General features: G+C 40.4%; 1 protein-coding gene across 4 annotated transcripts in view; it reads left to right on the plus strand.

The window, feature by feature from the left end:
- LOC122161907 overlaps positions 1-23,060 on the plus strand; it is a 218,954-nt gene that overhangs the window by 175,031 nt on the left and 20,863 nt on the right. For all 4 annotated transcript variants that reach the window (XR_006169342.1, XM_042821674.1, XM_042821673.1 and 1 more), the window contains one exon: positions 21,544-22,818. Coding sequence is in view for 3 of the 4 variants with exons in the window: in XM_042821674.1 (XP_042677608.1) it covers positions 22,515-22,818 (304 nt within the window). In the remaining variant the exon portion in view is untranslated. The remainder of the gene's footprint in view (positions 1-21,543; positions 22,819-23,060) is intronic.

Here is a 23,060-nt window from a genome sequence, read left to right on the forward strand (position 1 = left end):
TTTACTGTTTTTTGTTTCCTGTTACCTACTTCTTTGTGTTTTCACTGTTTGCTCCCCAGTTTCGTGTAACATGAGAAATAACATTTATTACTAATTAATTTTTTCTGCATTAATACAAAATTGCATAGGTTCAGCTCAAATCCCCCCTCCAAGATTTGCTTCCCTAATCAAAGGAATCATGTTTATTTAATTTCTCTGAAACACTCCAAAATATTGCTTGTCCTTGTTGCTTTTCACAATATTATACATATGGAGCATCTGCAACGTATTCAAGAAACAAGGGTGCTGTATCCTGTAGATTGTAGTAATTCTTTAATTCCTTGCCTTATCGTTGAGCTGACGCTTACTGCCCGTGCTAAGTCATGATTAACGATTACATAAGGTACATTCCCTTCATAATGAAAATCATTTAATTAGCTATACTTTAGTGACCAGTGTGTAGAATGGATGAATTCATACTTTCCTACTTTCTCCTTTTACCAAATTCACCTTTTGGATTTTCAAGTTTCTGGTGGTCTAGGTGTAATAAAGCTTGTTCAGGAAAGGGCGGTCAACAGGGCATCTCTCTAGTCTGTTCTCAGAGTGATTTTGCCAGCAGCATGCTGAGATTTGCATTCTTCCGTCATTACAAATCTCCAACAACTGACTGTCCACTGTGTATTTTAAGCAGGTCGTTCTCTAGGTATTTGGCAGTTGATAGGAAGAGATACAAACAAGTTCTTTGTCAGAGTATAGTAGGAAGTCTGGGTGGTTTCATAGGAAATAATCATTATAATTCCAGGTACTGGCAGTTTAGATGTTTTCATTCATGTAAGCAAAAGTTCTTGTTATTCACGCTAAGTGTGCACATTCATTTTTCTTTGCTGTTTGTTCTTCCTCATCTTTTCAAATTTTCAAGACTTTCCCAGGATTGCACAGTGCAGCCATAAAGCTGACCTGCCAGACCTGTTCTTTGCACAAAGCCGACATCTGGACTAGAGGAAGTCAGTTTAATAATGTTACCCCGTCAGAATAACCATAGGAGTCTGTAAATGTATCCATACTCCAGCTATTACCAACTGTCAGACAGCCCTTTCAGGGTTGAGTAGCCCTTAGTGATTTTTAGTCATAATTTTATTCTACTTTAATACTGTAACATTTGCTGTCCCATCCTGCCATCTCTGGAACAGATGAAAATATCTGGGTCAATATGAGTTCTGGGACCTATGGAATCTTAAGACCACAGATCTGTTCAGGCTAGCTGTCAAAAATTGAAAGAGAAAAAATACTTTCTCCAAAATAATTTTGCTCATAGCAATAAGGTAATCATGCTATATTTAAATAAAAAATTATCTGGGAAAATGAGAAGAGCTGAAGAGTTTGCTTGTAAGCAATCTATCTTCTTTTTATAGCTATCAACTTGTGGATTAGAGAACTAAGCACCATTAGAAGACACAATGTCCATTTTACAACAAGAACTTAAAAACCATGAAGTGCCTTGTTTCCTGTTCATTCTTTTAGAGGTATATTTTTCTGGCACAGCCAGTACAGGAGTGCCTGTAACGCAATACCAATTTGGAGATCAATGTTTTCCCCAAGATATGTTTATAGCATGTTTACTTTGTTCTTGTCTGAGAGAAAAGCAATATTCTACTAATTCTATTGCTATTTAAATCATGGCTGAACAGCATTTACTTGGGCTGTAGCCTCAATGACTTCCAAGTTCCTATCTTTAGCAGAAGTTCAGCCTTTTCCTTATATAAAATGCACCTTTACTTAACTGTTGCTCTTTTTTACTGTCAAATGCTCCTACCATACCTAGGAAATGAATGGAGTTGCATTCCATGTCTTTGATGGCTCAGAACAGAATTTTCTGTCTGAGTGAGCCATCTACAACAGGATATCTTTGTCACACCTTAATCGTGACTGCGTGTGTCAGCTAGCAGCTGGGGAGCTGGCCATGGGATTCTCAAGCACTTTGGCCCACGTAACTTTCATGTGGCTGTGGCATATGACATGGAGTGCACGTGCTAGTGGCTGACCCAGTGTTTAGCAGTGATTCACCACTGGAAATGGTCTTTGAAATTCATAAATTCAAGGCAAGCCTGTTTTACCGGGACTGATAATGCTGTATTAGTTGCTGGAAGTTAATGAGGTCCTGTGTTTGAGTACAACCAGATTACAATGAAAAACGAACCACATTACGTTCTGTTTTGACAATTATTATCAGTTGGCTGTAATATAAATATGCAAATTTTTCAGCTTGAACTTTAACATCCTCTGTAGACACCATTCATCTCTTTAAAGTATTAATTTAAGTTGTAAAAGGATCCATACATCATTGCATGTCATTTTGAAAACAAATATTAATCAATTTTACACTCTGAATTGCCACAGCGCAAGTGTAATGTCCATTATTTTGGAACAAGTCAGTGGCAAGAAATTTACATATTCATCCTTGGCTTAAGAAATCATATGATAATACAAGTACAACACAAGAAATTCAAAAGACTAAAGACCTTATCGTCATCTATTCAATGGCAAAAAGCCTGCCTTTGCATTCTCAATGTGTTGGTATGCAGATTAGGAATATGTGTCTCATTCCTATCAGTATAACCTTGAAAGCTGGTGACAGCTGAAGTGTAGTCATAAGTTTTCTCTTCCACAAAAAAAAAAAGAGAAAAGGCAACATAAATGAGTGTAAAGGATACAGCAATTTCAAGTGTTACGGTAAACTTTTTGATAGCGTATCTGACCACTTAGCTAGGCTGTGAGTATGTAGTCTGTGAGTATGTAGATTGGAAGTGTGTTATCTCTAGATTTAGGTAAAATTTTTATTGCAGTTGCACCTTTGTTACTAAACCCAAGTTCATATTTATAATATGACAGGATTAAACACATCTGTTCTTAGTTAACATTATCACAAGTACTAAATGTGATGTCTTTCACGGTATTTTGTATCAGCTCCTCCCAGAGAAGGGAGACAAAGTTCCCACTTGGAAAGCAAGCATTTCTAGCCAAGCACTGTGCTGAAAGCCTTGTACTGAAAGAAGGAAGTGGTGTCTGCAATTCAGCCTGTTTCTCTCTTTCTACAGAAAAAGAGAGACTGGGTTATTGGTTTACAGTCAGAATTAAAATAGACAAAGCTAGACAATATTGAAAGTTAAACTCTGCTGCTGTTCTTCTATCCTCATCTTCCTCATCAGTGGGGAACCTGTTTCTCAGGTTCAAGTCTGTTGATGATGGAAGTGAATCCCAACCAAGTCCAATCAGACCACTGCTCCTGCTTGGGAAAAGCAGGTTGCTGTTCTGGTTATGTCTGAAGACCAAAAGCACTCTGCTCCAACTAGGCCTGTGGAGAAAGCAGTGCATGTATCTCCCCTCATCTACGTTAATTACACAAAACCAAACTCTTCAACATAATTGGCCTAGCAGAGATTATACTGAAGCTCCCCCTAGTGGATTATTAAGCGAGAATTTATAAAAGCACGCATCCTTTCTCCTAACACCTTCTGCCACTGAATGTGAATGTGAGAATGCTGCAGGCGCAGTCCTGTTCCCTTGTAGCTGTCTGTTGTTATCTCTGTCTCCCTGCTTGCTACCACAAGAAAGTTTGCAAAACAATGCTGGCCATAAACCTATGTTATAAAGCTAAATAACTGCAGCATCTCTTGGCTGGGTCACTTTGGTTGTCACTTCAGAATACTGATGTTCCTTAATCATCTCCCTTTGTTTTCTGGTTAAGTGAATGGGGGAATAATTTGCCACACGTTGTCTGTCAATCCAGTATGTTGTAAAAGGACAGTTGAAGCAACACAAATGGTCTTCGTTTCATAAATTTGTCATTATAGCATAATCAGATCGTTTGCACTTATCCTGCTCTTGCACAAGCCAATTCTGTATTCCTAGAGGGGAAAAAGAAAAAAGAGAAAAAAAAAACACAACACTTTCCTGGGTGTGTTTAGACTAAAACTGCAAAGGGAATCCACGGACACTTGTGTTCCTTGTTTGCACAGTTTACACAGGTCTGAAGATGATCCTAAAGAGTACATGTGCAACTGACCAGATAAAAAAGTAGCAGTGTATCAGATGTGTCAACTGGATATAGGATTTGAACAGACATGGAAGCAATTAGGGTATTCTCTAGTTCAAAATACTGACATGAATGAACCCGCATTATCTTCTGAAAAGCGTAATAATACGTAATTGCAGTAACAATTCCTCTTCCTTTATCTCCTGAACATCAACACTGCGTACGTTTGATGATATCCCACGCGATGAATAGCAGGCGAGCTCTTCGCTAAGAGGAACACTTGCAGATGTGCTTATGTCCCAACACTGTGCCTGCTACCTAATATTAAGGAATTATGGTAGAAACGTTTCAATAACAAAGTAGAAGCATTTCAGTTTTCACTTGGCATAGATTGCAACAAACACTGCCAAGCAGCTTTATAGAGTTCTAAATCTTCATTCAATGCCCCTTTACATCATTTGAATGAAGATTTAAACCTCAATAAAACTTTTTGAGTGCTTGTGGCTGTATTTGCTGTATGCTAATCAAAGTGGGATGCAAGCAGACAAATGTGCTATAGTACACCTAATGATCAACTCTATATTTAGGGACGTTTTTTGTTTGTAAGATGAGTTGTCTTAAGGGCTCTTTTCATGGATGGTCCAGCAGTCCACTTTGAAATAGGCATTTATATCCATCTTTTTATCCAACGATTCAAAAATATTGCTTTTTGTTTTTTCTGCTAGATCATACTTATTTTCCCCTTTTAGATTAATTTATTATAGGGAAAATATTTGAGAGAAAAATGTCTTTAAAAATAAATAAATAAATAAAATCTAGTATTTACAGGGAAGCATCACCTTCCACAGCATTATGGTTCTAGTCCCATGTTTGGTGATCAACCTTCGACAGTAATTAATCTATTATAGTGCAGTGAATTTGGGCATTCAGTGAGAACTTTAAATGAAATACAAATGTATCTGTGATACTGGCTGGAAATTCAATACATGCTAGTGTATAGATGCAAACACAGGGTATGATGTTGTGGAATTTGAAACTGTTCAGTAGGAGTATCCTGCTGAGAGAGTGTATGTATGCATTTATTATTTTTTTAAATACTCATTCAAGAAACAGACTGGATAAAAAAGGGTCTAGTAGGTGAACTGTGGAGAGACTTTGGTGTTTGGAGCCTCTTTAGGAGTTGTGGAGCCTTTATTTATCTGAATTTCCACAGGTGCTAAGGCAAGTACAATTTCCCAAACCCATCTCCCTCCTCGAAGGTTCACATCCCATTGCAGGCTGTTTACTTTTCATTATGGATTTTCTTTACATTAGCATCTTCTTGTTCAGAACTACCTCTGTTTTGCACAGAAATACTTCAGTAACATCATTCTTTCTAGTGGAAAAAATAAAGGTGGAAAGCAATGTGTTATTGCTTGCGCTGCTAACATGCTGTGGCAACAGCTTTCAGTGAAGGTTTCAGATGTTTCTCTGTAGTCCCTAAGACATGAAACAAAAAAAGAGAAGTGTGAGCATCTTATTTACGGTACTATGAAGCAGTATCAGCAGTGAGAAAAATGAAACTGATTTTTTCTTTTTATCACTCTTTCATGGGAATTTTAAAGAAGATTAAATGTTGGAACTGGTTAGCCCTTTCCTCTTGGCTGTCTAGCTGGTTCTGATTCTATAAAAGCCAACATCTAACCTATGAGGAGGGTATTCATTAGCTACTGAGGCAGACAAAAATAGACTTTATTGCAATACCCTGAGGGAATTGCTCCAATTTTCCTAAAACATTTTAAGCTTAACTAAATGAACTGGAGACAAACTAATTCAGTGTCCTCGTGTTGAAGGAAATCATCTAATTTTTAGATTCTGGGTCAGAGATGCAAAGTTGGAGTGGCTCTGTAGAAGAGAGACCCTCCTCAGAGCCACCGGGTGGGTGCCAAGTTGGAAAAAGGACAGCAGTAGCATATATCTTTTTCCTTGCTGATTAGTATCTGACCTTATGTTCTCAGATTGAATTAAACTATATTTTTCTGCAGGCGAACCGCTTCAAACGTGTGTATGAAAATGTACGCTGTGTTGCAGCTTTGCAATGTGCTTCAATAAATATCAGAAACAAAGCAATTCCCTGAAATAAAAACACACCAGGCTCCATTGGACTTCTTTTAGAATCTTAAATACAAAAACAAGATAAGGTCTCAAAAACACCATAGGCTTGTGAATTTATAGAGTTACTAATGGAAAAACAAGCCTGCGGGTTCTGTGTTGGACATTTGTCAATAAGCAATGGTAGGAAAACTCAGAAAAAAGCATTCAGCATCGTTTCCAAATGATGAACCCAAGTAGTACGTGAGGAAGATGGTGCTTTAAGCAGAATCATCCCTTCTTTTCCTTTGTTTTTCTAAGTATCGTGTTACCTATATTAAGGTAAACTGAATATATTAGACGATTACCTGAGGGGATTGTGAAACTGGGCTCTGCTTATAAAGCAAGTGGAGTTATGACAACTACGACCCTAGAGGAATCAAGGCTGAATAAAGACTGTCTCCATTGCAGACAAATGATGATAAAGTGATCCTTTTAGCCAACAGTCAATGGAACCTGACAAGGCCAAACCTCCAACTAATGAACAGCCCAACCTTTGCTACCAAGGAGATGTATTGAAAGTTTAATCTCAGTAAGCATCAAAATACATTTGCCCAAACATTTTTAACAAAAGAGTGGCATGTATCACTAAATAGCCACAAAGTTAGACAAGTGAGGAAGAAAATAGGGGGTGGGGGTGTATAGTCTTACTGTATCACAGGTGCACAAAATTGTCTTGATAGAACAATATCTTATTTCTCTTCTAAAATTGAATTTCAGATGTTACCTACGTCATACAGACCTAATAATACAGAAAGCAATTGTCTCAATGATTCCTATTAAATCCGTGCATTTCCAGATCCTTATAGAGTAATGTCAGTTACAGAACAATGTCAGGCTGACGGACGCAGCGCAGCATTAAAGAAAAAAAATCATGCACACAATAGGCCAGCTGCACATTAATAAATATGTAATGTTTGATTAAAAATATGGATCGTATTTTTCCCCCCAATTGCTGACTACCCCTAAGGCAGAAGATGTGATCTGGCTCCCACTGATGGGTTTATTTCTTGCTTGCTTTGAAAATACAAACTAAAATGTTTTCCTGTCCCAGCTGTTTCCTATTGTTCGTGTTTATCAGCTCAAAGGGTGAGCGGAGGAATAAAAAATACGCTCGCATTTCAAATGTGCCAGTCAGTCAATCTATTGTTAAAAGAAGAAAGCCTAATTGTCTGTGCTGGCAAACTTCTTTTTGGTGAATGTCCAGTTTTTAAGAAAAGCTATTCAGCTGTGCCATTTGTTTAATACATGCATAAAAAATCTCAAGTTTTCTGTGGGATGGGATAGGGGGTGGGGTAAATCTAATCTTTAAGTTATAACCTTGAAACACTGAAGTGATGCCCTAAGTGTTATAGCTTAGGTATTACTTTTTTGATTCTTTAGTGGTCTGACTAAGTGGCTGGAAGGAATTTTCATGAATGAGAATGATTTCTTAAAACTGAAGCTGGGCTCGTTCCTTAAGTCTTAGGCTTAACTTTGCACCTTTGTAAAGCAGCACTCCTTCGAAATTTGAGAATTTGAAATCAGTGCAGTGGTTAAGCTGTTTTTCAATTATGTTGAAGGAAATTTTGTATTTTTATTTAAGTGTCTACTATTCTTCCCAAAATTTAGTCCTTCAGACTCAACCTAACAAGAAAGGGGAATCAGAGAAGGGAGGGAGCAGGTACTACTTTTCTGCATCGGAGCATCTTCCTTGTTTCCTACCCTTTTGATAATTGCACAGCTCTATCCTGTCTTTGACTGGTCTCCAGCTCATTCTGGCAGTGGTACTCTTCCAGCTCTCGAACCAAGCTCAGCTAATGAGAACTAACATTCATTTTACTCTTGAGAGAAACTTCAGGTAGCAGACAGCTGTTTTCACCAGGACTGCATTAGCACACCTTTCTGTGGATAGAACTGTTATTCCTTAAAAGTTTTTTGAGGATTGGCTCATCAGTTGCATCGTGCTTGGTGTTATGCCTCTGTACAGTCTGAAAAGTAAAAAATATTTCTCAATATAACAAGTGACTTCACATCTTTGCAAGGGGGCACCCTGTATCACTGTGCTGTGCCTCTCTTTGATGGAGGAAGAAACAAGTAGTGGCATTATCGCTCAGCTGTCACCCCCTTGTGACACTGAGATGAGATGTCACTCACAGCAAAATGTGCAGGTCTTTTTTATGTGGGGAGTTCAGTTAATTCCTCGTGACATCTAAATTACCATCTCTGGGTACGTGGGTTAACACCTCCCAGAAATGAGTAAGGCAACAAGGTGATTGTCCCAAGTGCTCTGTGGATAGAAGTAGCTGCTTTGGTCACCCTGTGCTCATGTTTGTCTTGGAAATCTAACAGCAAAATGCTGCCAAAACTTGGAAACTGGGGGTCTAGGGATGATCTACTTCCTCCCTCACAAAGCATGCTGAGGGCTTGGGGTTTTTCTGAGTGCACCTTCACTAAGAGTTACTGGACTAAATGAATATTCCAGCTCATTCTGGAAAACATCTTGAACCGTCTTTATGGAAAGTTATTCCAAAGGTGATCAAGGCTACACAGCGCTTGGAACACTGCATTAAACCAGCCATCACTTGCTTACAAGCTTACTCTTGATTGCATTTGGATGTTTGTGAGTTTCTGAACTGCGATGTGAATCAGTCTGTGGTGTAAAGCTGCATCTCCCTGTTGGACTTTCAGTATCTCACAGAGCTCTGAAAATATACACTGGCAGCCTTTTTGTTTGTTTGTTTTGTTTTGTTTTCTGTTAGTTGAGCTATAACTTACATATGCCGAATATGTAGCATACAAGTCAATGCAAAAGCCATGCTACCATTTACAAAAGTGCTATAGTAAGATAAGAAACTTTAATGGTCACAGGGAAAATATTAAAAAGAAATAAAAGAAAGGCTTTAACAGTAATGGGCATATTTTTTTTTCTTCTCTCCAGTTGTGTTTTTGAGATGGAGCAGTATATGCAGTTGTGTTCTTACCTAGAAGTGTCTTCACAGCCTTTCAAACAGCACATGTAATAGCTCTGTCCGTTCTCAGCAAGTGGTGGCAGGCAGCTTTGGCTGCATACTGGTGAGATCAAGCTGACCTCACAGACAGACATTTCAGGACTTCCCTGACTGTTACTGGCTTTCTGTGTGTGTGCTCAGCCCTGGGTCAGAGCAGTAACAAGTTCTGTCCAATGTAAGTTCCAGGCAATGCCACATACACGAATATGAACACATAAAGCCAGCAAACAGGGACCTCCTGTTTCATGATCTGAAACAGCAGATCAGCAGGTAGTGTGTAGGAAAGTGCTGCTTCTGCCATTCTGATGTTCTCCAGCCACTAAAAGGAGATGGTCTGCCTAAATCACTGCTGCTTAATGATCAGGTGACCTTCTGAAACAGAGAGGAATTTGCAAATTGATTGCTTAGTAATTAATTGTTATCAAGAAGCTATTTTTAAAACTTCTCAAAAAGTGATCCATAGCTTCAGAGTTCAGCTCCCGGTAGAAGCAACCTAAAAGGAACCTGCACCTGGAAGTCTGCTGCCTTATTTTCAGCCAGATCCCTTTTTTCTTTTTTTTTTTTAAGAAGATTAAAGGAAAAATCTCACACCACACATCCTTTCCTGGTTTAAAAGAACATTTCTTCAAACAGATTTTTCTTTAATATTTTGTAAAAAGGTAATTTTCTCTGTAGGAAGCTTTTCTGTATTTTTAATCCTTTGGGAGGCATAATAGCTGGCAAGACCTGGCAGAATTAGTGATATTATTGGACTTGTAATTGTCTAACATTTTAGTTTTCTAGATGGAAAGTCAATACAATATGATATCCCCAAGCCAAATTAATATAGTGTTAAATGTGTTCATTTGAAACTGCTTGAACTGCCTGTCTGAAATCATGCATAACCTAAGCTTCTGGCGGTAGTAATGGAGGTAGGTAGGGGTTTGATCTCTTGAGAAAAAGCTCTCCCTTTGTCAGACTTTGTAGCAAAAAATTCTGTTGTGACTGATTTTCCTCCGGTGGCCCAGGGCCTTTCCAAGAGCTCTAAAGGATACAGAAAGCCATAGGGTCATAGGGTGTTACTGCACAGACCATGTTTAATACAATATTTTTTTATTATATTTAACATTATCTTCTGTGATATCAACTTCTTTTGATAGTAATGCTCACTGCAGACTGGTGCGTGAGGCAGGACTGTTCATCATTATTACCATGAATATTGTTCTGCATAGCTCTGAGTACACTGCATAGCTTTGCATTTAATATATTCTGCATGACAGTTTCTGTGTCACCCACTGTACAGCCCACGCACAACAGGCTGGAATGTATTATGAATAAAACACTGTTGCATTTAAAAAACCATGTAAAGTATATAGTGCTGCATAAAGGGAACTTCCAAAACTAATTAGTACTAACTCTGCTGTCTTTGAAATTAAGAAATGTTTTCTCATGCTCTGTGTGACGCAGTCTGGAAGATAGATTTGTAGCTCTGTTGTGCTTTATGTAATTTTTCTACTACCATTAGAAAGAACAGGTTTCTTATAGATTGTGTGGGCCATCTGTTGCTTACAAAATGCACTCAGGGCTGAAAATCACCATTTTGTTTTTGCCTATATAGTACGCATAGCCTCTGTGCACTGCTGTGTTTTATGCAATAAACCATAACATTTTGCAGCAATCAGAACAATTAATTTTCTCAGAAATCATGGCTACCTACCCAAGTGATGGGTTTTGACATGCCACAATGGGAGTTATACATGGTTGATGTCAACAGTTGCCTGGATATGCTGATAATGAGCCATACTTTTAAGAGTCATAATCAATCATTCTTCATTTAAAAAGTCAGATCTATCAGCCTGACATCAAAATGTCATAACCCATTGATCTCACATTGCAGTCATGGATTCTTGACTGTTATTAATGGCATTCATCTGTGCCGGTTACATCAGCAGTTTTGAAGTTATTTCAGTGGCATCATTTAAAATATTGAAGTTAGTGGCTAAATCTGTTCATCCTTTTCTTAATCCTTACTAATAGTTCTCATTAATTCTAACATAGTTGTTTTAGTGGCTCAAACAAACTTAAATCCGATGTTATCTATGTAAAAAATAAGGCAAAACACCTGTGGGTCCTAAAGAACAGAGCGGATTGGATGCCTTTCTGGGGTCGTTCTGCCTCTGCTCTCACAGTTGGTGGTGTCAACACAGTCTCTTGAAAAGTCACTTGCTGCTATCTCCCTGCTGCCCGTCTGTTATTGCTGTATCTTCTGATGACATGTCACCAGGAGTAGTGACAGTTCCTTATCCACTGCTGTCAGAAAAAGAATGGCTTAGGAGCTCGGAAACAAATTTCAAACTCAAAGTTGCTTTGAAGTTTAATCTGCTCCTCAGTGGAGCGCAGTGTTAAAGAAATAGTAAACACGCCACGATAAAGGGAGGGGAAGAGGGAGTGAGAATGGTGGAGTGTGAGAGAGATTAGCTGCATTTGCATGCATAACCAGTGCACAGTTTAGGCAATGATACTTCAAATACACGTAGCCCACTTGCTGTGGAGGGTTTAAATCTGTGCTTTAGGATGAGGGTATGGACGTTGGTGAGACAAAATCTAACTTTCTGTCTATGGCAACAGTTTCTGCAATATAAAATTTTAAAGCAAAATAGTTCCAATAACTGGGGAGTCAAGGCTCTTCTCTTAACGTTGAGAAGTTGTGGTCTGATTTTCAATTTAAACTTTACAAATGGTAACAAAAATATTTTAAATCACTCTGGGAAATGAACGATAACGTCAGGACGCAGTGTGTCAATGCCCAATTTGTTTCTAATACATTATTTTCAATAAAAGCAAACGTGTCCCCAGTGAAAGGTTTTGTGTTTAATAAGCAACATTTTCCTGATAGGAGAATATCCAAGTGAAAAAAATGTTGGCCTTGTATAATAAGCACAAATTAACCGGGACAGGCAGCCGAGAGCTTGCCGTGTCCCACAAGCCCACTCTTGCCAGCCAGCCCTGTGCAAGACTCCCCCCAAAGCAACAAGAGTGTGGAACCAGGCCCTGCATTTGGATCAGTGCTCATCCCTTCAGGCAGAGCTAATTGGTTAATTCAATAACGCTGCCTATTTAATTAATAAGGAAGATGAAAATTCCACATGAGATGATGAAAAGATGAAGAGCCCAGGAATGACCCTTGATAATAATAAAAGATAATTACAACCAAGAATTGCATTATTCAGACTTTGTTATCGACATGATAAGCACTGCCATATGCCATGCAAGCTGCAATATGCACCCCAGTGATCCTAGGTATAACAAAAGACTTTTGGTAGAACTGCTTGCTGTAGTTCAATGCAAACATGGATTTTTCTGTTTAAAAAGAAAAAAAAAAAAAAAAAGCTTCCCGGAAATAAGGATGGGAAAACATTTAGACCATTCTGTATCCTGTGTTCAGGTCAAACAAGGTACTTGGAGGATCACAGATTCCTTTTTTCTGTGTGCCAAGTTCCAGGGCAGGAGAGAGGTGATTCACCAGGGTGAGATTCAGGGAAGAGCCCAATTGAGCACCTCAGCTCCTGAATGAGAGCAGTGAGTGTGGGCATCTGGGTGGCTCTTAGGAGTAAGGGTTGAATTAATTATATGCTAGTTGTGAAAGAGGACTAATCTGCTGCAAATTAGAATTAGGAAATGAAGGTTGGAGCTTAAATTTCAGTTCTTCCTTCCACTCCTTATGGATCTTGGGCAACCCACGAACTGGGTCCAGTTCGTTTATCTCTTCAGACTGCAGATTCCTCATGTAGGAACCAGCGTTTTATTTGAGTGTAGCAGAGGAAATCCCTTTAGGGTTTCTTAGACAAAATTAAAAGTTTTATAAAATGCTGCCCAGTTTCCTGAAGAATTCCTGAGTTTTGTTGCTCATTAGAAGTCCGACTCTGAGAAGCCAATGTATTTGATTTGTAATGAATGTAACCCTTCAGTAAGATCACAGCTGTAATGTTACAGAATCAGTCATGTAAAGAATAGCCTCTGTGAGAAAACCTGCCTTCTCTTTTTCCTCTTTAACCTCAATAGAGCAGTTCTTTTGTTAATTACAGTTACTGCACACTGTGATATTGAAGTGCTCTGTTCTCAAACATATTCTTATTTATTTTAGTCCTTTTTTTTCCCAGGTAATGAAATGTCAGAACCCTACTTTTTCTGGTTTTGTAGTATGTTGATCAAAGTGACCTTTGCTTTGCAGCAGACACAAATCAATATAGCGCTCTGCAGTATTTGACAGATAAAGGTGCAACATATAATAAATGGCAATCACTGACGAGGAGAGCAAGAAAATACCTGCCAACCTCAGTTCATACCAGCAATTTTCAGACAATGCCACATGTTATGTTCAAAGTAAAATTCATTTGTCCATCTAATAACAGAGATGGGGGATATTAAAGGACTCGGTTTTGTTAAAGAAATGTTTCATCTCACAGTAATAATTCAGAGTCCAGTCAGTATCTACAGTGGTTGGTTGCAAGTAAAGTTATTACATTTTGAAGACAGGTTAGAAGAGCAATTTTCCTTGCCGTAAAGGTAAGGAGGGGGAACGTTACCCAAGAAATGAAATAGTAATTATATATACACATACAAACACAGTCTCTCATCCTCTCCTGCACATACACAGACACACAAAAGAAGTGTCTTGAAATCCTACAGCAGCCGTTCACTATAGCGTTTCACAGCTGGTTGTTTGATTTTCTCATATTCTTCCTAACCTGATGATAAATTCTGTACAAATGTAACCAATTTCTGTTTAAATGCTTAATGGCAAGTAGTATCTACAGAGTATCTGCCAGGGATTTGAAGTCAATTGGCAGCTTCATCCTTCTCTAAATGAAGCCTCTGCACGGCCTGTAAAGTCTGTGATGGCTTTTTCTTTTACTGTGGCTTGATGTCTTATTCTCAGTGATGCAAATAGCTTAATGGAAGAATTTTGTCCTAAGAGAAAGAAAAGCTGCATTTTGTCCACTGTGATGAGTTGTGCCAAACCTTATCAAAAGTGGTGGCAGAGCAGCTGCCTTTAACTGCTGGGCAAGCCAGCCCACACAGCAGAGTCATGGCAAAGCATGAGGGAAGCTGAACTGTGCGACCCAAAACGTTTCCCATCGTGAGAAAGTGAATTGGGAGAGGGATTTCACTAGTTGTCAGCTCTGTGAGAGGAGCAGCAGAGACCAAGGTCTCCCTGTCCATTGAGTGGAATTCTGGGCACTTCAAACAAAGATGAAATCTGTCTGATGACTTCTAGTTCTGTTGGTTGTTTCTTGTTTCCTAACACAAAATGATGCAAAAACCCTGTTGGCAGAACTTTCTAGTGAATGTTTGTTTGGACATTAAGAAATCATCTGTATTTTCATTTCTTCATAGGAAGTTATTATACATTATCACTGAAGGACCTTTTATGTACCTGTTCATAATATAAGTACTTATAACTGGCATTTGAGTACTCATTTTCACTGCTTTATTTGACTCCATTGTGATTGTATTTGAAGCTGTGATTTGAGACCTGTATTTAACAGTGTTCCTCAGGGATCAGTGCTGGGCCTGGTCTTGTTCAGCATCTTCATCAGTGACCTTGTTGAGGGGATGGCATCCACCTTCAGCACATTTGCTGATGTTATGAAGCTGGGAGGAATGGCTGACACGCTCAGAAGGCTGTGGTGCCATTCAGAGAGACCTGGACAGGCTGGAGAGCTGGGCAGAGAGGAACCAGATGAGGTTTAACAAGAGCAAGTGTAGAGTCTTGCATATAGGGAGGAATGACCACACATTTCAGTACAGGTTGGGGGATGACCTGCTGGAGATGAGATCGGCAGAGAAGGACCTGGAGGTCCTAATGGACAACAGGTTGGCCATGAGCCAGCAGTGTGCCCTTGTGGCCCAAAAGGCCGATGGTGTCCTGGGGTGCATTAAAAGGAGTGTGGACAGCAGGTCAAGGGAGGTGATCCTCCCCCTCTACTCTGCCCTGATGAGGCCTCACTTGGAGTATTGTGTCCAGTTCTGGGCTCCCAGGTACAAAAAAAGACAAGGATCTCCTGGAAGGAGTCCAGTGGAGGACCACAGAGATGATAAAGGGCATCGAGCACTTATGAGGAAAGGCTGAGCAACTTGGGCCTGTTCAGTCTTGAGAAAAGAAGACTGAAAGGGGATCTGATCAATGTCTATAAATATCTAAGGTGTGGGAGGCAAAGGGACAAGGCCAGATTCTTTTCAGCAGCGTGTGGCAATAAGACAATGGGAAATGGCCACAAACTGGAGCATAGGAAGTTCCACACAAATGTGTGTAAGAACGTTATGGTAAGGGTGATGGAGCACTGGAACAGGCTGCACAGAGAACTTGTGTAATCTCCTCAGATGTCCAAGACCTGCCTGGATGCCTACATGTGCAACCTGCTGTAGGGAGCCTGCTTTGGCAGGGGGTTGGAGTAGGTGATCTCTAGAGGTACCTTCCAGCCCCTGCAATTCTGTGATTCTGTGAGTTGCCCATTGCAAACACAGTACCACTTCAGCATGATGGCCAGAACATGTCATCTTGTATTGATGTCCAAAATAAGAAGTCTAGTTTGAGACAGTATGTACCCTAAAATAAGGGTAGGAATCTCTTAAATTTTGTGGACTTTTTTTCAATTATCCTACTTGTTTTTAATAGAAATACTGTGTTTTTTACACTCGGTCTTACTGACTCCACTGTCAGATGTTCAGTACAGGACAGTTTGTGCTGCATATGTGGTACAAAGAGAATTTACTTGCCTCTGATTACTCTTCTTCCATTTTTGTACGACTTTATCATCCCTTCTTTATGAAAGTTTATCTTTGCTGTTTTTTCTTGTGGTGGATTGTTTGTTTGCTTTTTACTAAATTCTGAACGGGAATAGTGGGATTTTTGCTAAGCTGCTGAATGTGTGATTAACCTTAAACTGATCCTACTTCTGTGTACCATTTTTCCTGCACCCTGCTCTGTTAAACTGTACCCATTGTTAACTGTGAAATACAACGTAGGCTCGTTCATATTAAACTGTTCTCAATTTCTGACTCTCTCAGGCTTCTGTAAGACACACATTTATTTAATTACTATTCGCTTTGCCATTCAGTAGTTTACTGCAAAACAGCCACTTTGCCTGTAAGGAAATGCTAATACCTCCTGACCCCTCTAGCCTGGGCAATGCTGCTACACAGTTCAGCAAAACTTCTTCATTGTAGAGCATCCCTGTATTCAAAATGATCAGGTAGAAAAATGTTTCCAAACCAAGTTATCACAGTTTGGCATGTTGCTGGGTAACTGGCAGTGAGGAAAAGTCATCACATTAATTCTCCATAACACTGTGTTGAGATTTTGTGTGGTTTTAGGGAGAGTATGTCTCTAAACATCATAAACTTGCTGAGGGAATTGTCACCCCAACTGGCAAATGGTCAACTGTGAGCAACAGATTTATTACCTGACATAATTAATTGCCTAGATAGTGACATTTCCCATATTATAGACAATTGTGAATTATGAGCCCAGCTGCTAGCCTTCTCATTCACTGAAATCGGTTGATAAATATGTTTATTTGAGGTCAGCTTGGCCTCATCCATTAGAAATATTGTTTTTCTAAACATTACATTGATTTAATTTAACTCTAATCAATTTAAAATGGTTCTGACAATTAACAAAAGCTTCAAATATGACCTTAAAGTAATAGGATTCATTAGCTATGTTTAGGATTAAACTTATCCTAATAGGGCTATTTTTCTTCTGAGGGCATGTAGTAGGCCGATTGGTGGTCAGTCAAAATGAAATCAATTATTATAAATTATACAGTTTGGGTTGATTCTGTCATGCCTGCTAATTTGTATAAATAAGGACCTCGCACAATAGAAGCCATTTATTAATAACTATCTGTATCCCAACCTGTATCACACTTTATGTTACAGCTGCAGGATCATCTGTTACCCGTGAAGTATTATATTCTCTACTGCTAGGCATATATGCTAATTAAACCCATAATTAATTGTAACAGTTATAGTTAAAGTCAAAATGCTGACAGCCTTTTTGGCGTATTATTCATGGTAATCAACTGATTCAAAAGGCAACGTAATCAACAATTCCTGCACTAGCCAGGGGATCATAATACCATGACAGCTGGCACCCACAGGTCTTTGGATACAAAAGGAAATATAAGCCTCTAGAAGTGAAATGCTTCAGTACGAGCAGGGCCTATTGTTTTTCTGAGACAAAATACAAACATAAGCTGTATTTAACAACTGAATCCTTGATGCAGCGGTTAATAGAAGTGCACAAGAGCCGTGCTCCAGAGAGCATGCACTGCCTTGTTGGGTCAGGGGCAGCACTGAGGGTGCACACAGGGTCTGGTTTTACCCTCTTACTGATCCCTTCTACCTCCACGTGCTGCAGCAAGCTGTCTCAAATTAACAGTGAGAATTCTAGAGAAGGCTTTGAATACCTTCAGGAATGAGTTTTATTTGTGCAGTTCTCATTGAACACTGGAAGTTTGACAGTGCCCAGAAGGCACATCCTCTCTCTGGGTATGTTGTCTGCAGAAGGAGAGCATTAAGCAGTGCAGGGAATGTCACATTTTCAACAGGTATCTGGCTGTATGTCAGCCTTTGAACCTACGAGAAATTCCCTTTACTTTGTTCCCAGAGTAGTGAATTCCATTCCCACAGCAGCCATGGGAGGACCAAGGTGAGGAGAGGAAGGAGAAAGGGAATCTGTCAGCAGCAGTGTCCCCAAACACTCTAATAAGTCTTCTCTGAAGTGAGGGCACGTATTTGGGTGCCTCTGGAGTAATGAGAACTCTTCAGTAGGCCACCAGCAGTGCAAGAGGCCGTAAAAGTTAGCAGCCACTTTTGGCAATCACACCTTGGGACTGAAGCGCAGGGCCAGGAGAGCCTTTGAACCCACTGCATCCACCAGATCAGTGCTTGGAGCCCTTGTTGCTTTCCACCTCAATGTAAAGGCAGCCTTGCAATCTATCATTGCACATGGCCTCAGATCACATCTATTTTACAGTCCTTCTTTGTGTAGTCGAGCATGCCCATGGCCCCAGCACCACAGAGCCAATGAGTTTATACGAGTTTATACACAGCTTCAGATGTGCTCTTTCTAAAACTAGGTTAGCCATAGTTTCATTACTAAGATTTACACTGTCAGTTACAGGGATGCCCATCCAATCCTATAACACACAAATTTATGGCCATCACAAAGAAATTTTTATTGTTAGGGCTCATATACAATGTGTGACATTTGTGACACATTTTTTAATAAAACATATTGTACTTGTGATTTCTAATGCTTAAAATAAAATAAAATAATAATCAACTTTTAGCTGCAGTTTCCCCCTGGTTATTGAGCTGAACTTAATGACTGGCTGAAAAGTATTTGTCAACACAACAGCTGGAGAGCAACACTTTCTTGTAGCTTTATGTCACAGCATATGCCAGCCACTCAGAACATGTGATAATTCAACTGGAGCTGGTACTACAATAGCAGATGGGTTGAAGCATTGTTATTCTCACTCTAGCTCCCAGCCCTTGAGGGATCACTAAATAAAATCAAAGCAGATGGACCATTACAAGCTCATTTGTGTTCACTACAAGCACCTCAACCTCCAGTTGTGATATACTGCACCTTTGTATAAAATGACATGTATGGTAACATGACCTAATGAAAATAGCATCAGACTTGGCAAGTGAGGAATGAGGCTGGGAAATATGCACAGATCTATTTATCACTGAGTTCTTACCTTGAATAAAAGGTTCATTTTTCCCTTCCTCCCTCCATGTTTATCATTTTATTTCTGCCTATGTTTATCATGTGATTTCCCCACGCTTGTAAGAACTGAGAGGCGACCATTGGTTCAGGCTATAGAAGGTCTGGCACGTTTCCTGTCCTCTGCCAAGTGTGAATGGTGCTAACCACAGTGCAAAACTTGCTGTTATTTCTGCACACTGCTGACAGGGGTGTTCAATGAGGTGTCCCGCAGGTAGAAACGCTTCCACCACCCTCATCCCAATATCTGCAGCCACACAGATGTGTGAAGACAGATGGACACAGTTATTGATGATTACCAAATGGAAATCCTCTCAAATTTGAGTTTTTCATATCATCTGCTTGCATTATAATTTTGTATTATTTTTCTCTGACTGTTTTTAATCAGCTTCTGCATACTGCTCTAGAGATGGGTGTGTTCAATGCTAAGGAACATATACAATGAACTCATTACAGGCTTTGGGATTTCTTTTTTATCTGTGTAAATAGGTAAAGCGGAGGCAGCCAGTGAAGTGCTGGAGAGCGAGATGCTTTCATGTTTGCCTGGATAAAAGACCAGATTGTAGGGAATATCAGAAGTGTTGTATCTTCAGTAAAAGTTCTGCAGGTAAACTGGCTGCATAAGACCTCATCACAGCTGCTGCTGCTGTGCGCTAAGGGCCCAGACAGTAGCAGCAATGGAAAGCAAGACAATTGCTTCAATAGCAACCCTATTGAATACCTTTGAAGTTCCGTGGCTGCAATATGTGATTAGAAGAAAGAAAATAGTCCAGCTTCCTTTTTGAACCTGTTGCTTAAATGCCATGAATGGGGCAGCTAACAGATCTCCCCTTAGCCTGAACCCTCTGGCAGCCTGCAGGACGCTGCTCCCAGGTTGTGTGCTGCATGCATGCCCTGCCACATCCCTGGCCTGCTCGTTGCTCTTCCTGAGCACCTTCTGTTGTGCAGCAGCTCATCCTCATAGGTAAAGCTGCCTGACTCCATCAGAAGCATTTGCAGGCCAGGTCGTATGTCAGCACTGCATCTTATCTGCCGGCCAGCTTTCCTATCAGCCCAACTGATTTGCTGAGATAGTTCTGTTTCCTGCCATCAATTATAATAAATCAACCACTGTAGCTTCACTGAAATCTCTGCTAACTGAGGAGCTGCCCTTGAAATTCTCAGACTATATGAAAGGAGGGGGGAAAAGCCTTAATTTTCTAAGTATAAAAAAGCTTGAAATAAGCAACTTGACATTCTGGGTAATGCTGCATCTTTTCACTCCAGTGTTAATGGCTCATTCTTACCAGAGTCAGCTCAGGCTGGGACAGGAGCAGTAAAGGCATCATTCACTCCTCTGAAAATAAATTTTCTGAATAATGTGATCTTGTACGGGGGAGTGTGTGTGTGGGGGTAAACACAGGCATGGGGGGAAAGGAGGGAGAGAGAGCACTTGGAGGAAAGAGAAGGACTAAAATGGCATTTCCCACTGTTGTGGCTATTGAAGTAAGGAATGAGGATTTCTCATACCAGAAGGTAACCCTCTGGCTGTAATTGTGAATAGGAGTTGGACTCAATGATCCTTATGGATCCCTTCCAACTTAGGTTATTATATGACCACCATAGATAGACCTGGAATGAAGGACATGGAGCATCCCAGAACATGCCAACTAAAGCAGCCAGAACTCTGGGACAAAAAAAAAAAAAACAGGATTAAGAGCATTCTGTTTTTTCCTTGCGGCAGTACCAAGCTACTGAGCACATACTAATAATGCTATAATTGATAGCCATAAACTTAGAAGACTACTACTGATAGGTAGTGTACACTCTGTGTTGTTTCATTCAGCTTTGCTGTTGAATGCTGATGTTTTTCTTATTTCAAAAAGGGATTTCTTTTCTTTGTGGAATTTCAGAATTTCTCTCTTTTCTTTTGGCTTCTTCCTGAAGAACAGCACTGGTTTGGGAACAGCTTTGCTGGGATAAAACTCAGTTGCACTGCACAGCAGAGGGTAGCAAAGAGAGCCAACACTCCGCAGTGCTCCTGTGTTCATTCAGACAGGCATTTGACAGAAGGATGTTTAAAAATAATTGCATATCCCCTACCCTATCTTTAAATATTCAGAGAAAAAGTCACCGAAGAACCGATAATGTGACAATAATAATGAGGCTGAAGAACAGCACTGTAGCGTGAACTCATATATCCCTTGGTTTCATTTACATGTGTAGCAGCTGCTTGTTTCTCCACCACGGAAAGATCATTACCTGGCTTGTAAGGAGAGAGGGGAAGTCTGTTCACCTTTGGGCAACTAGCTCTGCATCTATGAATAGTTCTTCCTCATCTCATTACGCATGTAATTGCTGCATTATAATTTATTTATTCATTGATTTAATGTAATAGATGAGTAGAAAGAAAATTACTTTTGCAAATAAATTTGATAGGTGGGAAAGCTGCATTGGTTTAAAGGAAAAAAAAAACAACAAGAATACAAAACATGCAGTGTGGAATGTGAGGTGGATGGCACCACGATGTGTGAGCACTGGCATGCAGTCCAGGCTCATTAGAAAATGAAGCTGAATCCAGCCAACTTCAGTGCTGGTGCAAAAAGGAAATGACTGCAGAACTCATATGCAATCTTTATTTACATTCTCAGATATGTGATTTCTTCATGGAATGGGGAGCCAGCTGAAAATGAGCGATAAATAGGATGAGAAAAGAACTCTAACATCAAAAACATAAAGGTAGGAAGTTTGCAAACCATCTGGGAAGCTGGGGCTGCCTTTCTGTTAGTGGTGGTTTTCCCATTTGCAACAAGTGAATTTGCATCACTCCTGCCTTCAGGCTCTGACTGCCTTGCCTGGCAGGGTTGGGCTGCACCAGAGGTCATCACAAAATATTTCTTCGTCCTGTGCTCCGGGTGAGACACTGAGCATCACCGTCCTCGTGAGCAGGACAGGAGTGTTATGGGCGGGTGGCACAGCCCCACCAGCTCTGTGTCCATCACAGGAGTGGCAGTGCTGTGGCCTCACCCACTGGCACAGCATTGAATTGGGAAAGGATGGAATGGGGGGAGGTGCTGTGGTTTGCAGCTATCAGCTAAGACAGCATCAACAGTACCAAATAAATAAATGAGGGCATGGAAATGCATGAATAGAGGGAGATAGAAAATACATCCATGAATTTTTTTGTTTTGTTTTCAGTGTCCATTGAGAACAGTTGCATGCACACACTAAGTTTTGTTACATTTGTAAAAACGTGTAAATACCTGTATCTGCTATCAAACTACTGCATCCACATGGAAACCAGATGCAGAATTTGAATATTCAGACCAGAAAGCGGGCTTCCCTCCGCCTCCCCACCCATAACCTGTTTGTGAATGTTCTAACTGTGCTGTTAGCTCAGTTATAAACTGCATCAACCGTACCTGCAGCCCTGCTGTGTGCTGAGGTGGGTATGGACTGAGCCAGCCGGCTCACCCTCCAAGCAGGTGAGGGTGAGGACTGTGAATCACCTCGTGCTTTTCTCTTTCTCTCATGTTGGTTTTTGCGTGCCTGTTTGTGTTTGAAAGCTACTGCTGCTTTCACACTGCTTACCGTCTTCGTTTGCTTCTAGTGAGCGATCTTAATGCCTCAGAATTCCTTAGGCAATTTGCATCTCCCCGTAGCACCCGCTTTAGTCCCTCAGGCAGCAGCTCGACACGGACCCCGTTTGCCATCACCTGCGTTGCGCCCCGGAAGGAGCTGCTGCGGTGCCCGTGCGAATGGCATTGCGGTACCTGCGGACGAGCTGAGCACCAATCCTCATCCTGCTAACCTGGGAGCAGAGCAGTCCAGCCGGCACAGGCAGCGCCCTCTGGTGGCGGAACACGCGAAGCGCAGCCGCAGCTCCAGCCCAGCGTCAGCTGCATGCAGCTCGCTGCGGGCAGCAGGTGAGCAGCTGGGGGCCTTTCCCGCAGTGAGGCACAGAAGGGCTGTGCTTTAACTTTGAATAAGTTCAGTACTCATTTTATTTCAAAGAAAAAAGCTCGCTTTTACGAGTGGAGGAAAGCTCTTTCCACTACAGAAATACGAAATGAATTTTCTTAAGATATATTTTACAGATATTCTTACAAGTATGTCAGTATCTGTAATAAGGATGTAAAAAAATATTTGTTGTGAATTTAAAAAAGGG

Source organism: Centrocercus urophasianus, unplaced genomic scaffold (genome assembly GCF_019232065.1).
Source record: "Centrocercus urophasianus isolate 14NV4802_14NV808 unplaced genomic scaffold, USGS_Curo_1.0 seq_2, whole genome shotgun sequence".
NCBI classification, from domain to species: Eukaryota; Metazoa; Chordata; class Aves; order Galliformes; family Phasianidae; genus Centrocercus; species Centrocercus urophasianus.